This window comes from Clarias gariepinus, chromosome 17, assembly GCF_024256425.1.
Source record: "Clarias gariepinus isolate MV-2021 ecotype Netherlands chromosome 17, CGAR_prim_01v2, whole genome shotgun sequence".
Lineage (NCBI taxonomy): Eukaryota > Metazoa > Chordata > Actinopteri > Siluriformes > Clariidae > Clarias > Clarias gariepinus.
The window spans coordinates 29,019,667-29,036,895 of NC_071116.1; the positions used below are offsets into that span (position 1 = coordinate 29,019,667).

At 42.4% G+C, this 17,229-nt stretch overlaps 1 protein-coding gene across 1 annotated transcript in view; it reads left to right on the top strand.

The window, feature by feature from the left end:
- The first annotated feature begins 784 nt into the window (after positions 1-784).
- Positions 785-17,229, top strand: part of itga2.2 (integrin, alpha 2 (CD49B, alpha 2 subunit of VLA-2 receptor), tandem duplicate 2) — a 42,980-nt gene continuing 26,535 nt past the window's right edge. The window contains exons 1-2 of the mRNA XM_053516136.1: positions 785-876; positions 14,032-14,155. Of these exons, the coding sequence (XP_053372111.1) occupies positions 834-876; positions 14,032-14,155 (167 nt within the window). The 5' untranslated portion in view covers positions 785-833. The remainder of the gene's footprint in view (positions 877-14,031; positions 14,156-17,229) is intronic.

Sequence of the window (17,229 nt, forward strand, 5' to 3'; positions counted from 1 at the left end):
ACAGCCGAGTCGCTGGCAATCTTTAAGTGACAAAGACATTTTATATTTAGCTATTTGGCAGAAGCTGTTATCCAAAGCGACTTACAAAAGTGCTTAAGTTTCCATCATTGGATAGGTCCTTACACTGGGCTACTAGGTTACTAACCATGTGCCATCAGTTACACACAGCTGGGAAGGTTTTTTTTAAAGGGTTAAATTAACCTAAGTATTAAAAAAAAGACCTATCTTGGTCACCACCACCCCCCCCACCCCACCCCACCTTCAAAAAAAAAGTTATGGTCAAACTGTACAGTAACACATGTAAGGATCGATCCAATGATTGAAACTTTAAAGCATTTTGTAAGTTGCTCTAAATAAGAGCGTCAGCCAAATGGCTTAATGTAATGAGTGAGATGAGAGTAAATAATGTCAACAATAATCCCCAATACAATAAGCTCAAAGTCATTAAATTATTGTTCATTTATGAGTTAGAAAATTTGTTTATTTGTGGTTTGTCTGTTTCTTTGCTCAATTATTCTTTTAATATTAAAATATATGGCATGTGTTTGTTTGTTGTAATAAGTAAAACTAATACATTTATAAATGATTAATTTATCAATTAAACCCATAATCATCAGTAAGTCCAAATTTTATTAGAAGAAGCTACTAACTCTAATCTGGCAACCTTGCCACTACTTACCTGCTGTAAATCGCTCAGTGATTGGCTGAAGCTGTAGCGGTTGTTCTGCTCTCTGATTGGATGAACCCGCCCACGCTCATTAATTATACATAAGGCTTGCTTGACTGTCCCGAGGAGCGAAGTAGGCGCGAGCGCTGAACTACTCACCGTCGACATGGAGCTGAGGGCGCGCGCGCTGCTGTTACTGCTGTTACAGGGTGAGTGTGTGTGTGTGTGTGTGTGTGTGTGTGTGTGTTACAGGAACAGACACTTTTACTGCTCACTGTGTGTGTCTGTGCACATGACCGGGTTTAGATTCAAATCTGATGTGATCCACCTGCGCTTGGGATAAAGAGTGTGTACAGTCGTGCGCGCGTGCGGATAGAAGTGTGCGTGTGCGCGCGCGCTCATGAAGATACATGTTGTGAAAACTTTCTCAAGCAATGAATCAAAGACTTGTAAAGTTTACATTAAATTGAACTTACTTTTATTTGTACGGCGCTTTTAATGACAGTCACTGTCGGAAAGCAGCTTCACAGAATCAAAGGAAATGATGGACATGTCTAAGAAATGTGAAAAAAGTGCATGAATCAAAATGACAGAATGAATTTACATTTACAGATCACAGAGATGTGCAAATCAATTTAATAAAACATTGTCCATGCCAGCCTTCACATCTGTATTGCTATTATCTTATTCTGTAATTAAATTAATATGACATTTTAGAACACATCTTAATCTCAATAACTTCAGGACACGCCCCAAACGCTGTCACTTCAGGACACGCCCCAAACGCTGTCACTTCAGGACACGCCCCAAACCTTACAGCCTATTGGTCTGACTGATATTTCTGACAAAGAAGTAGTTAATGTGTGAGCATATAAAACATGTTGTGTAGAGGCGGAAGGTAACTGAGATTTGGGAAATGTACACAAAGAAAATGCTTACAGATAGAATAAATAATTTGTATTCTTTTTTTTGTTATCAGTCTTTGGGAATCTGTGATTGGCCTTTGAGTGGGAATAAGTGAGTGCATAATATGAATAGTGGTGATTGGTGATTGGTTGTTGTGAATAGGGCTGCAAAGATTAATCGAATTAGTTGTTTATTAGTTTTAAAGATTATTTCATCTTAACTTGAGCAAAAGAGCCGCTAGAATCAGAGGGAAAGACTTGTACTGATGGGGGCGTGGCCAAGTGCTGCTCTGTGAAGGACCCCAGAGAGTCGGGTAAGTGGGACACAATTACTGACTGTGTGTTACTGTCGGGTTCTTATTTCCAGTTCTCCTCAATTTAACTTTTCAAGTGAAATTCATGCACACACACACACACACACACACACACCTTATTGCTGGCTTTGAACTTTGTACGCATGCTCTTACTCATGTTGTTTCACTCTCAACTTTTTTTTAGCTAACAGGAACACACACACACACACACACACACACACATATACACCTTGTTGCTGACTTTTGAGAAGTTTTCACTTTCTCTCGTTATTATGCTCTTCACTTTTTTCAGCACACAGCAACACATGCACACACACACAGACACACACACACACACAGATGCACAGTCACACACTAATTAGCAGTATTTCTTCAGATGTGTTTCTTTTCCCCACTTACCTACTTGACCAGCACTTCACACTTCACATCACTTGACTCCGCCCCCACCACTGTTGGGGCCTAATCTCAATTTTCTAAACATTTCATCTTAACTCCAATCATGACCATCCGGCATCTTTAAGCTTTAGTTAATAATTATATTTTATTGCTTTTCCTTAGTTATAGATTTTGTTTCAGCAGAAAAGTTCAGAAAAAGACATTTTTATTCTTTATTATCTTGATTGAAAACAACCTCAAGATAAATTTTAAAGCCAATAGCTAAATAAAAGCTGTTAAGTAGTTGCGGCATTTGTAATCCAGTGATTCAATTAATCGTGTCAATAATCAGCAGTTTAATCAACAAGTCATTGGCTGCAGCGCTGGTTGTGAACTATGGTGATCAGTGATCTGGTGGGAACACTGAGAAGAATGATGATCATTCACCCAACGGTAATACGTGATTGGTTTGTGGGAACGCTGGCGATTCTTTTGTGTGCTGATTCATCTATCTCCACACTGACTTCAAAACAGATTTTTTTGTAAAGATTTGTAACATTAATAATAGAGATGGGCTGGTTGATCAGCCAGTGGCTGGTTTTCTGTTTGATCAGACCCGACTGATCAGCCTCAGATATAACCAACTCCGAGTGCATGAGCTTCTGAGTGCTGCAACAAAAACACATTGTTTGGTGTGATATTATCAAAATTTGCGAGCTTTATAAAGAATTAGATCATTCTTTTTTTCAAACTGTCTCGAATCCACTCATTACACACGCTTAAACCAGTCTCACAACAACTCGTGCGCTTATTAGTATGAAACTGACTATAAAAGCCGCGCATGCCTGTGTTTGTAGTCGCCTGTGCCCGCGAGCTTACAGTTGCTCAACACGCTCAAGACTTTGAAGGCATTCATGGCGGTAAAATGTCACAGTTTCTTTATAATCCTACAGGTGGCGCTCTAAACTATTCCTACACTGGCATCCTGTGTGGTGGGTGGGAATTATTTACGTAATAATTAATTAATTAATTATTTAAGTTTGTTTAGAAATAATACTTATGGCGGATGACAGAGATACGCGCTGCTCAGTAACAATGTAGCTTTTTGTTTAGTTTTTTAAACTTTTTGTTTACTTTTGTATTCAAAGTTAGTTTGTCTTGTTTAAATGCTGCGCTTGGTTTTTAAATAAGAACTAATGTTCGCGCTACGTTTAATTACCCATGTTTAATTCAGTTGTGAAGCTGGTGAATAAAGCTAAGACGTAAAACTTTTTAAAAATTTTAAAGTTTAAATTTAATATAGAATAAGGATATTTATAAAATCGTGATACTTATAGAATCACGATATTAATCGAATCAGCACGTAGTTATCGTGATAATATTGTGGTGACTGGTGATTCCCATCCCTAGTGATTAAATAGTCAGATCGTTTGTTGTTAAAGCCACACGGTCCCTGTAACATAACAAGTTTTTTTTCACTTCTTAGAAACTTCCAGAGAGAGAAGAAGGAGAGGCTGCTGAGAAAATGACTGCTTTAATGTGTGCCAGAACTGTGATTAATCTGTTTATTGGATGTTCCACAATAACAAATTAACTGTCAGCAGATCGCTGTGGTGTACGAGAAGTGAACCAGTTCAGTGCACCAGTGACCCCAGTCCATCACAGCATCATGGAACACATGGTTTAATTCTTACTGATTATCTCAATTTTGATGGAGTAGTATAGAAGGGATACAAACTTATGCACTCAAGTGCATCACATTATGCCGACTCTGTAGTGTGTAGACTCTGTAGTGTGTAGACTCTGTAGTGGAAGTGGCGCACCAAACTGTTTAAATGCTGCGCGAAAGTGTGTTAGCGAGCACAAAGCAGCCAGTCAACTGGAAGTCTATTGAAGTGAATGAGCTGCACATCTAACCTCTCTCCCTCTCTCCCTCTCTCTCTCTCTCTCACTCGGACTGTTTCTGTATCTCTTTCTGTCTCTTTCTCCGTCTGTTTGACCTTGTGCCCGACCCGTCTATTGCGCCCCCTCTCATATCCTGAGTTTAATCTGAGCTCTGTCTTTTCACCAAAGCCCTGCCGCACCCCTGTTCTGTCTCCCTCTTTCTCTCTCTCTCTCTCTCTCTCTCTCTCATTGTATAAGGGTTATATTTACTGGCAGTGTATCTCTCCCAGCCTTTGCTTGTGGTTTTACCACTGACAGCTTATCAAGTCAACACGTGTTGCCCTAATGTCAGTTTCAGAGCACTTTTTTCACCCAATGAGCCCGCCAGCTCATTATTTTAAGCTGCGGTGTGGCATGTTGTTCAAACACAGCTGACGTCTTTCCATTTCTTTGCATTATTACAGACTACTTTACAGATCAGTGATACGACTTAAGGATCACACATCAGAGCCTGACTCCTGAATAGTTTTTATACTAATAGTGTTACTATAGCTGAGTGTAGTTTGGATGCTGATGATTATTTTCATACTTAGGGTGTACTTACGATTGCAAGTGGTGTGTTGTCATGTTGGCATCGTCTAAATCAGGGCTGCAGAAGGGAAAAAAGAGGAACTTGCAGTCACGCGTGTCTGAGCGAGCTAGCTACCTGGTTGATGTTGAAGGCAGAGCACACAGCTCGTACTGACCTCTGGTTTGAAGTCTCTTGACTCTGGTATGGTTTGTTCATGTCTTGTGCAACAATGTTGTCTTTCATAGATGTCGAAATAAAGAGACCGCTCCCAATCCTGGCGTTTCTAGTGTAGAATCCTGTTTCAGTGAGTTTTATCTTTTTGAACCTGATACTTGAATTCTGAGAGCAACATGTTCCCGGCTCGAGGGAGCAAACGTCCAACAACAAGAACAACAAAATGCAGAATTCCTCGTTTTAGAAGTTTTTAATCTGCAGTAAAGAAGACAAGCCGGCAGTCTAAGCTGACACGAGGCACAAAGTGATGCTAAATATTTAATGATTTGATAATGAGCAGCGACATCACTTTCTGCATGAAGGATGTGTATTTGAAAGGCCGCTACTGTTGTGTCAGTTTTACCGCTACCGGAATATAATGGGAATGACATCGCAAAAAGTCAAACTCACCAAAAGTTATCTGCGTCATTTCTTAGCCTCTGTAACCTTTTTTTTTTATTATTATTTCATCGTTTAGTCTAAAAAAAAAAGGAAGTCACTCTATGTTGCATCATCCTGAGCCCAATATACTGTATGTTCATGAAAACATAATGCAACATGGCTCTGAGTTTTAAGGGCCATATAAAACTTTGACTGGGGGGAAATTTTTATCATTAATTCTTAACATTTGATCGATTATTGATTGTAAACATGTTCCCCCTTCCCAGTCATGAGAGTGCAAACAGACGAGACAAGTCGGCGACGTTAAGCTGCGTCTCGGACCGTGTGCATCAGTTCCTCAGAAGAACAGTTTTTGATCATCAAAGTCATTTAACTATTAGTCAAAGGTAACACAAGTAAACACAAAATGCAGTTTTTAAATGATAGTTTTTATTATTTAGGGAGAAAAAAAATCCAAACATACATGGCCCTGTGTGAAAAAGTAATTGCCCCCTGAACCTAATAACTGGTTGGTCCACCCTTAGCAGCAATAACTGCAATCAAGCGTTTGCTATAACTTGCAACGAGTCTTTTACAGCGCTCTGGAGGAATTTTGGCCCACTCATCTTTGCAGAATTGTTGTAATTCAGCTTTATTTGAGGGTTTTCTAGCATGAACCCCCTTTTTAAGGTCATGCCACAACATCTCAATAGGATTCAGGTCAGGACTTTGACTAGGCTACTCCAAAGTCTTCATTTTGTTTTTCTTCAGCCATTCAGAGGTGGATTTGCTGGTGTGTTTTGGGTCATTGTCCTGCTGCAGCACCCAAGATCGCTTCAGTTTGAACAGATGGCCGGACATTCTCCTTCAGGATTTTTTGGTAGACAGTAGAATTCATGGTTCCATCTATTACAGCAAGCCTTCCAGGTCCTGAAGCAGCAAAACAACCCCAGACCATCACACTACCACCACCATATTTTACTGTTGGTATGATGTTCTTTTTCTAAAATGCTGTGTTACTTTTACGCCAGATGTAACGGGACACGCACCTTTCAAAAAGTTCAACTTTTGTCTCGTCGGTCCACAAGGTATTTTCCCAAAAGTCTTGGCAATCATTGAGATGTTTTTTAGCAAAATTGAGATGAGCCTTAATGTTCTTTTTGCTTAAAAGTGGTTTGCGCCTTGGAAATCTGCCATGCAGGCCGTTTTTGCCCAGTCTCTTTCTTATGGTGAAGTCGTGAACACTGACCTTAATTGAGGCAAGTGAGGCCTGCAGTTCTTTAGATGTTGTCCTGGGGTCTTTTGTGGCCTCTCGGATGAGTTGTCTTTGCGCTCTTGGGGTAATTTTGGTCGGCCGGCCACTCCTGGGAAGGTTCACCACTGTTCCATGTTTTTGCCATTTGTGGATAATGGCTCTCGCTGTGGTTCGCTAGAGTCCCAAAGCTTTAGAAATAGTTAACGGTTTTTGATGAGCAGAAACATTTAAGTGTGACAAACATGCAAAAGAATAATATAATAAATCAGGAAGGGGGCAAATAGTTTTTCACACCACTGTAGCTGACCAGCTGAGACAAAACTAAATACATCATAAATTAACAGAAAACTATATAAGGTCTATACAAGAGAGAACATACTGTAAAGTGCAAATGTGCAAACAAGAGCCACAAAGTGACAACATGACACATTTCAATACTTTGTGGTGATGGGTTAATGAGTTGAGGTAGTGGGAGGAGAAACAGTGAACATCGCTTGTAAGTAGCAGCGAAGACACAAAAGAGTTTTGTGCAAAAGATCAATTACAGGCTGGTCTGAACGATCAATCAATCAATCAATCAAAATTTATTTATATAGCGCCCTACAACAACCAAAAGGTGCCCAGGGCGCTTTCCAGTATAAAAACAAAAAAACAAAAAAAAAAAAAAAAAAAAAAACATAAAACACAACAATCAAAAACAGGACAATATGCATAAAAACAGCATAAAAATCAAATTATTAGCTACATATCAAAAGCAAGTCTAAAAAGATGTGTCTTCAACTGTAATTTAAACGCACTGAGCTCAGTGATACTTCGAAGCTGTCCCGGTAGTGCGTTCCACAGTTTTGGGCCCTGAACAGCAAATGACCGACCTCCAAACTTTTTATAATTAAACTTGGGTATGACCAAAGTGGTATATTGAGAAGAGCGCAAAGTCCTGGCTGGGTGGTGGACCATTATCAACTCCGCGAGGTAAACAGGGGCCAGACCATTGATGGCCTTAAATACAAACATCAGGATCTTAAATTCCACCCTAAACCGCACTGGAAGCCAGTGGAGCGAGCGGAGGACTGGACTGATGTGAGAGCGTTTAGAGGTGTTGGAAAGAAGACGTGCTGCAGCATTCTGTACCAGTTGAAGCCGATTGAGCAGTGATTGACTGAGTCCAGAGTAGAGGGCATTAAAGTCAAGGCCAGAGTAGAGGGCATAAAAGTCAATCCGCGAGCTGATGAAGGCATGAACAGCTTTTTCAAGATCAGCTCGGGTCAAAATTGATTTGACCTTACTGAGAAGCCTTAGCTGGTAAAAACTTGCCTTCACAACTGCACTTATCTGTTTATCAAAAAACATGCCACTGTCAAAAATAACACCCAGGTTGCGCACTACCGGAACAAATCGAGGTGTTAAAGGACCAAAACTGGGAGAACTGCTAGATGAATCCGGAGTAAACAAAATGTACTCAGTTTTTTCTTCATTCAGGTGCAAAAAATTATGATTGAGCCATTTTCTGATGTCAAAAATACAATTATAAAGAGAGTCCAATGCAGAACAATTACTCAGAACCACAGGAAGGTAGATCTGAAGATCGTCTGCATAGAAATGAAAATGGACATTGTGATTGGAGATGAGTTGACCCAATGGCAGCATATAAAGTACGATGTTAGATGATTGTTGATCAGTGTGTTTGCATGTGTGTTTTTATCAGTTTAGTCCCAAAGTTTTGAGGTAGTTGAGTTTATTGTATGCATGTGTGTGTGTGTGTGTGTGTGTGTGTTTATCAGTCCAGTCCCTGTTTGTTAAGGAGATGGGTGGCTAGTGCTGGTGTTAAGGGACCAGGTGAGGTTCTCCTCCAGATGGACACCCTGGAAATTTGGTGCTGTTGACGATCTTCACAGAGGAGGGGGGGGGGGGGGGTTGCGCATGCTCCATGTCCTCCTGAAGTCAACAACCATCTCTTTTGTTTTAGCAACGTTTAGAGTCAAGTTGTTGTCTTTACACCAGTCTGTTAGTCTCTGCACTTCCTCTCTGTATGCTGACCCGGTGTTCTTGTTGATGAGACCTACCACAGTCGTGTCATCAGCAAACTTGATGTTGGATCTGTTGAAACTGTGTGTCGCTACACAATCGTGAGTCAGCGGTGTAGTAGATGACTGAGCACGTAGCCCTGGTGAGCCCCAGTACTCAGTGTGGTGGTGCTGGAGTTGGAGTTCCCGATCAGAAAGTCCAGGATCCGGTTACAGGATCAGAGGGAGATGTTCAGGCCCAACAGGCTCGGCTTCCCGATATTGAAAAATTTCAGTTCAGCATTCAATACTGTGCACAGTAGGTGTCCTTCTTGTCTAGGTGTGTGAGGGCTAGATGGAGTGTGGTGGAGATGGTTGGAATGGTTAGGACGATACACAAACTGCAGTGGGTCCAGTGATGGGGCAGCAGGGTCTTGATGTGTCTCATGATGAGCCGCTCGAAGCACTTCATGGTCATGGGTGTAAGTGCAACAGGACGGTAGTCGTTGAGACAGGACACAGAAGAATTCTTCAGCACGGGGATGATGGTGGTGGACTTGAAACACGTGGGAATGATGGCGCTGCTCAAAGACTCGTTCTGCGTATCGAACAGAGCGTAGAAGCTGTTTAGCGCATCTGAAAGGGAGCTGTCACTGTCACAGGCAGGTGATGTCATCTTGTAGTTGGTGATGGTTGTATTCCCATGTGTGGGCGCTTCGCCTCTCTCATGGCCCGGGACAGTTTGGCCCTTGCTGTTTTTAGGGCCACCTTGTCCCCCGCTCTGAAGGCAGAGTTTCGGGTTCTCAGAAGTGCACGCACCACCGAAGTAATCCACGATTTCTGGTTGGCGTGAGATAATGTTCTTGGAGACAGTGATGTCATTGCACTTGTTGATGTAGCTGGTCACTGAGGACTGCTCGTCAAGTCGGTGAAATCGTTCTAAGTTGCAGCCTCCCTGAACATGTTCCAGTCAGTCTTCTCAAAGCAGTCCTGAAGAGCAGAGATGGCTCCTGCTGGCCAGGTTTTTATCTGCTTCAGAACCGAGTTCTAACGCCTGACGAGTGGTCTGTATGCTGGAATTAGTATAACAGAGACGTGGTCTGACTTCGGTGGTGCGTGCACTTCTGAGGACCCGGAACTCTGGTCGAGGTGGGGGCGGGACTCTTCCCGATATGCGCTGGGAATGTTTGTGTAAACAAGATCCAGCATGTTTTCCGCTCTTGGTGCAAAGTCCACATACTGATGGAGTTTTGAGAATTTTGTGCTTCTGCGTCATTTAAAACGTGTTCCAGCTCAAGCACAAGTTTCAGCATAACGTGGTGTGTTAAACTGCTCGCAGCGACGAGAGGACAGGATTAAACCTGTCAGACATCAGCGCGTTGCCGGCTGTGTGGAATGTCTGTAGATGTTTCCTGTAATCTCTCTGATCTATTAAATCACAGGTAGCGGATTCGTATTGACGCTGTTAAAGGGATGATTTTTGTTTCTCCTCATATGAACTGGATTGGCCACGACATGTTCTCTGTCTGACATTTTTAGTTTTGCACTAACAAGTAAGAGAAGGACTTTTCCTCTTTCGTTCAAAAAACATGGATTAGGATTAGTATCTTATTTTTAGAAAAATACAAAAACAAAAAAAACAAGGTGCTGTAGTTGCACCATAACCTTCACATCATGATGACGGTGTGCACAGGGAGAGCATGGCTGGCTTTCTGCCAAATGTAGCACTTTAAATGTTTTTATAATTTATTATAAAATAGAAAATTATTTTAAATCTAAAATCAAACCAAAAAACCCCACGTAAATCATGCGCCTGTGACCGAGTGAAATGGACCGCGATCAGAGCTGTGCGATTCAATCAGTCTGATCTTAGGTTGATTTATTTCAATTAAATTTAAGTTCAATTCACACTTTTTATGTCATGAAGATGGTTAAATGATTCAATATCAACGCTTTTAATGTATCACAACATTTCTCTTCTTTTGCAAGAGAATTGCTTTTTTTTCTTCTTTTGAGTTTATGTATAGTTCCTATACTGTATGTCTGCCCCCTACTGGACTGGAGGATGCAGCAAAAGAAAAAAAAAGTGTCTTGATTTGTACAAGAAATGTAAACTATCAACAACACAGCTTTTCAAATAATTAATATATGCAAATCAGTATTGCTTTTACACAACATTTCCACAAACACCATTTACTATCAACAGATCATGATTATTTTTTTTATTTAACTCTGCCCACATAAGCTACGTTTACACTGTCAGTTAAATGTGACCCAATTCCGATTTTTTGCTCATGTGTGACACATATCGGATATGTTCTACGTCCATGTAAACAGGAAAAAAACACATGCATTCCGGTATTTCGAGATCGGTTTCAGATATAAATCAGATATGTGCGAATGTGATTGTCGTGTAAACAGACAGATCGGATTTCCTGAGGCATTGCGTTCTGTACGTCGTTAAAACTGCGAATTCTTCGCGGTTTAATGACGTAAAGTTATTCTCCGGTGGAATGATAACATCGCAGGTTCCATGGAAGAGGAAAACGCCTTGAGTTAATGCTTATTTAGACGCAATACAATTAAGAAATCAGTTTTTGGTGAATGAAGCATATGCACAGGCTGCAATTATGCACTTTAGCATATCTTCTCCGTTAACTTCCTGGATTGTGGGGTCGAATCCCAAATAGCGTTAAATGGTAAGCTAGTGCACTATGTAGGCTGTACAATCCCTTGTTCCACACATTAAGTAGTGCCCTTGATCAGGGGTTCGAGATGGATTTGTGATTCAGTCTGCATACAGATGTCAAGAATACAGCTGCTTCAGAGGCGATTCAGAACGACTTGTGATCAGTGCAGAGACGGCGTGTTGTTTAAGACGACGTAACGTTATCAGATGTGTGTTCTTACTGAAAGTGCTTCTGTGACTGGGTGTGAATGTGGGTTTAGTCAGACAGCTGCTCTCTTTTCAGTACTGCGGACCTACTCTCACCCACGCCGAGACACACAGTTAGTGTCATTAACCACTGGACAACACTTTTTTTTTAGTACCTGTAAGAAATACAGCTGCTTGAGACAAATCTGTGCTGCCGCGATAATCAGTGCTAATGGTTGTAGGCCCTTTTTCGACACATTGCACAACCCTAAAGTGCAGTCTGTTTACACGCTCAGTCCTGAAGTGTGTGTGTGTGTGTGTGTGTGTGCGCTTGTAGAAGAGTGTATAACTTATGCTTGACTTCTTCCCAAGCATTTGCATGATTGGTGAACCATGAAGCACACGTGTGTGTGTGTGTGTGTGTGTGTGTGTGTGGTATAATCTGTGCTACTAAAGCAGTTCTGTCCTTCCTGATGTGCTGCGTCTGCATGGAGTCGTGCATGCGTGTAACGGGATTTCCAGCCGTGCCCTCAACTTCCTGGTTTATCTTCCTTCACAGGAAATATCGAATTATTCACATGAATGTGGAGATGTGCTATGTCTAGACAACTGTGTCCGAGCATCTCCAAATAAATAAATACATAAATAAACAAACAAACAAGGTTCCTCTCGGTGAAGCGTGAGCGCTGTGGGAGGGGGGACGTCTGTGGTGTGTGTGTGTGTGTGTGTGTGTGTGTTTGTTCCTGTGTTGTTTCTGAGGAACTCTTGAGGAGATTGCGATGTTTCATAAGAAAACGTGGGCTTGCGTGGAATTTAATCTGACTGGACTTGAGTGTGGGTCTAGACACGTACCTCATAGCTAAATAACCACACACACACACACACACACACACTACAAGCAGAAGTGTACACACACAAACCGCACTTTCCCTTTTTAGAATACTAGGACCACAAAAACAGCAACTGGGTAATAGGTGTGTGTGTGTGGGTGTGTGTGTGTGTGTGTGTGTGGGTGTGTGTACAAATCCATTGATGTCATAAAACCAATTTCCACAATAAAAGATTTCCTTGCGGCATCATTAACAGATCCTCATCTGTATCGTAACTAATATTCTCGCTGGCCAGAAATCAGGGTAAGAAGCGCCCAGAGCAACAGCCCGACCTTTGACCTGAACTCTGACCTGATTGCTTCAGACGCTCCATGCATCGCTTCAAGAGCTCTCACCTCAGTTCATATGAGTCCGGTTAAAAAAAAACAAAACTCCATGGTTGGATTAGGGCAGAGGAATATGGTGGGAGGACGTGGGAATGTGTGGAGAAGCGTTCTGTCACATGTACGAGTACGAAGGAATCCCACATCGTCAGCACCAGCTTTCAACACCAACAGAGCTGGAGACGTGACTTTCCCTGTCTGCAGAAGAGGAGTTCTGTTTCATAGAGTAGATTGAATGCATCCCGCATGTTGCGTTAGCACGGACGGTGCTGCAGACGCGTCATGTTTCAGTCGTGCTAAGGCTAATGTAGGCTAAGGCTAATTCAATTACGGAGGATGATCAGGAAAATCCAATCTCCAAAGGTTGCGGCAGAATCTGGAACGGAAACATCCTCATTCACAGACCGAGAAACAGTTTTCTGGGATTCTCAAGAGCCAGAAGTATTGGAACATGGAGCCTTTTGGGGCCTGGAGCCTATCCCCAGGAGGGTTAGGGCACGAGGAGGGGTACACCCTCGACAGGGTGCCAATCCATCGCAGGACGTGCTCTCTTCAAGGATTGAAATATTTTTTCATCCTCTCTGCATGATCTCTTTTGTCTTTCACTCGCAGTGACAGTTACACACTCACACACGTATTTGTCATCTACAGACGTTCAGCTCAAAACCACAACAGCTTAAATGTAGCCAGAAGTGCGGCTAGAGCCGAGTGTGTGTTCAAGTTTCTCACGCTTCGTTCAGATCTGACCAATCATTGAGTAGGCAGAAAACAGATGTTATCAGGCAAAGATGATTATCTTATATTTATCGTCATTTTATTGTGTATCAAATTTTAGGGGAAAAAAACAAATTGTAGAAAAAAAAAACAATGCTGTAAGTTGTACTTAAAAGGAAAACTGACACTGCAACTGACACTGGGGGGGGGGTCCATGTGAATGTGTGTGAGAGGTTAACCAATATTGGTGTTGGTCTTTGTGGTGCTGTCTGTGTGTGTGTGTGTGTGTGTGTGTGTGTGTGTGTGTGTGTGTGTGTGTGAAAGAGAGAGAAAGCAGGTTAGATCTTGTAAAAGTGTATTACCTGTGAAAGCGTGTGTCTCTACATGTTAATTTTTGTGTCCACCCGCAGGAAGGGTTTTGCTGTTTGTGTGTTTAGTGGGGCGGTGGTGGCTCAGGGTGTTAAAGGCTTTAAGTTACTGATCAGAAGGTCGGAGGTTCGAGTCCCAGCTTGCCCTTGAGCTAGGTTTTAAATCCGGTCCACGAGAGCTGGGATTTGTAAAGAATAAAGAATTCCACTGTGCAGTAATGTGTGTGTGTGACGAATAAAGGCTGAACCTACAGTAGTTTACACAGTGTGTGTGTGTGTGTGTCTTTCCACAGGTTGGTATATTGAACACTCTCAGGGATTTAACGTTGGAACATCAGGAGCCAAAATTTTCTCGGGCCCGAGTATCGAGGAATTTGGATACACAGTGCAGCAGTTCAGCAATCACCAGGGACAATGGTAAGGTGTGTGTGTGTGTGTGTGTGTGTGTGTGTGTGTGTGTGTGTGTGACCCCTTTTCATTACATACCAACATACACGCTTGGCACATGCTTAATACCTATGTTTTCTAGATAAAATAGATTTACATGCAAGAAGCCACGCCCACTTTATTGGGACGAACATATACAGAGGCCACACCTCCTTCATGAGACTGACAGACACAGAAGCCACACCTCCATCACAGAGACTTACCGCTTACAGCTGTCCGACTGGAAGCCACACACGTGTAGTTGGGAGGGACAGTAACAGAGGCCACGCCTCTTTCGTTTGGGCTAATAAGCCACGCCCCCACATTAGGGTTAACAGAGGCCACGCCTCCTTTATTAAGATCGATAAAAGCAAGACACGCGTCTCCCATTGGAAGTGACGGGACCAGAGCTCACACCTCCTTGATTAGGACTTACAGGCGTATAGACCACGCCTCCTTTACTGACACTGAGGCCACAGGCCACGCCTCCTTTACTGACACTGAGGCCACAGGCCACGCCTCCTTTACTGACACTGAGGCCACAGGCCACACCTCCTTTACTGACACTGAGGCCACAGGCCACGCCTCCTTTACTGACACTGAGACCACAGGCCACGCCTCCTTTACTGACACTGAGGCCACAGGCCACGCCTCCTTTACTGACACTGAGGCCACAGGCCACGCCTCCTTTTTTTTTTTCCTTTCTCTTTTTTTTTCCAGACTTCCAGCTACAATAAGAAAATGCTTGAACAGTACAGATAGTCACTGCAGGCAGTAATGCATTAGTGGAGATGTGTCCTTTTTACACACACACACACACACACACACACACACACACACACATTAAAAAGCCTTATAAATGCATTGCATTGCCTCTTTATATTTGCTCTAGCCGTAATCCGCACTACAGACACACCAGCGCTTCCTCAGGCACTTCCTGTGTTAGTGTCTGCCGGCCGTAGATCCCTGTGGATCAGCGCGCTTTCTCTCGGACTTATCTCACCCGTAATAGTTCCTTCCTTTCATTTACTCCGCAAACAAATGTTAAGTCTCCGTTTCGATCCGCGTCGTGGTTTTCTCAGCGCGCCAGCGGAAGCAGCAGCCAGAGTGTGTGTTTTATTCAGGATAACATTCAGGCCAAGTACAGAACATTGTTCCAGTGAAAAGTCCCCCTACGTGCTCAGGCTTCATTACGTCCCCGGGGTTTCACAGAGCTCTGGGGGTGTGAGGTCGACCATTACACATGCACACACTCATTAATTACTATATTAAAAAAGCGAAGTGCAGCTTCAAAGCAACTAGCAGTTAGATGTACAATTAAAAATTGTTCACGGATTTAGACTTGGTCCTGTTTACTAAAAATTCACTAGAACTGAGAGACACAGGCCACGCCTCCTTTACTAGGTCTGATGCGGAGGCCACGCCTCCTTCACTCTCACCGGCAGCCACGAAGGAGGCACCTGCTTTAGCATTAAAGCGGCACCTCCTGAGCTCTGATTGACAGGCACATAAGCCACACCTCCTTGACTGGGACTGGGAGACAATTAGGCCACACCTCCTTCACTCTGGCTGACTGCTACATAAGCCACGCCTCCTTTAATTAGAGAAACAGTAGAACTCGCGCCTTAGATTTGTTTTAGTAATTTTTGAAGATCTGTTAAAGTTTTTAATCTGAGCTTTTACTCAGAAAAACAAGTTTGCTTTTTGGAGTTTATTTATTTATTTATTTATTTTTCATTTTATAATCATCATCAAGGAAATTAACATGGAACGCAGGTCACAAGTGAGCGAAACTGAAACTCAGTCCAACACCACACACTGCTTTGTGTCATCTCATCTCATCCCATAGTTTATACTGCTGGGTAATAAACACCATAAACACCATGAAGAATTATTAATTGTTTAATACCTGATTTTAAAAAATTTTGATCAAGTTTGTCATAAAACCGAAACTCAACAAACAAAAACAAGAATATTTTTAACATTAAGCCAGCACCTGAAGGAGAATAGGGGGAAAAAAAGAAAAAAAGCAAATAGGTGTTCTGTCCATAAATATCCGTCCTTATTTAAGAGGATTGTGACTTAAACCTGATTTCCAAATGTGGGACTTCCTGTTTAATCCTTACTGAAAATAGTTTATTATTCACAGTCATCTGAAGACGTCTGGATGTTTAAAAGCCCCTGACCGGGCCTCAGGAAAATCCCTGACCGACATCCTAATGACGATACTACAGTCCTGACTCTGAGTGTTTATTAAGTCGAGTCATTTCCCGTTCCATCATTGGCTGGGGCTGATGATGTCATTCTGTTCTTCTTTTGAATAAGCTTAACTCTGACGCACACACACCAACCTCACACACTCCTAAGAACACACACAGACGTGCAGTCAGTGGAGGCCCAGAGCAGGATGCAGGCTGTAACAACAGCTGTAAAATCCACATCCTCGTCCTTAAGAGAACATGAGCAGTGATAAAGGAGTCTGGTGGACTTTGACCCGGTCTGTAACTGGTACAATGTACATCCATTGTGTTACTCCCTGTGTAGTGAGCGTATGCAGGTGTAGTGATATTCTGGTGGATTTTATTTTAATGTATATAGCAACATTTGTACTAGAGATAATACAGTGCCTAATTAATATATATGTACACATAAATATGTGATGTCATATGTGTAATACCAGAATCAGTTTAAACACAGACGTCCACTGTGTATAGTCTGACTGCTATCGGAATGAGAGACCTGCGGTAGCGTACATCCTACACTCTGGGTGTTACCCAGCTTTCTGCTGGCTGTGAGACAAAAACCAAACACAGCAGACGCATTGTGGTCGAGAGGTGATGATTTGGCCTTCTTGTGGAAACTGATGATGATGATGATGATAAACTGCACTTTATACCAGAATATTCTTGAGATACCTGTGAGCCCATCAGCAGGATACGTTGGGCTGTAAATGGGTCATACAACAGGAAAGTCATCCCAAGAACATCATTATTCTGGCATCTGATTGTCTGAAGCAGAAACAATCAAAGGTTAAGAGCTCACCCCCGGCGACACGCTGATCTGGA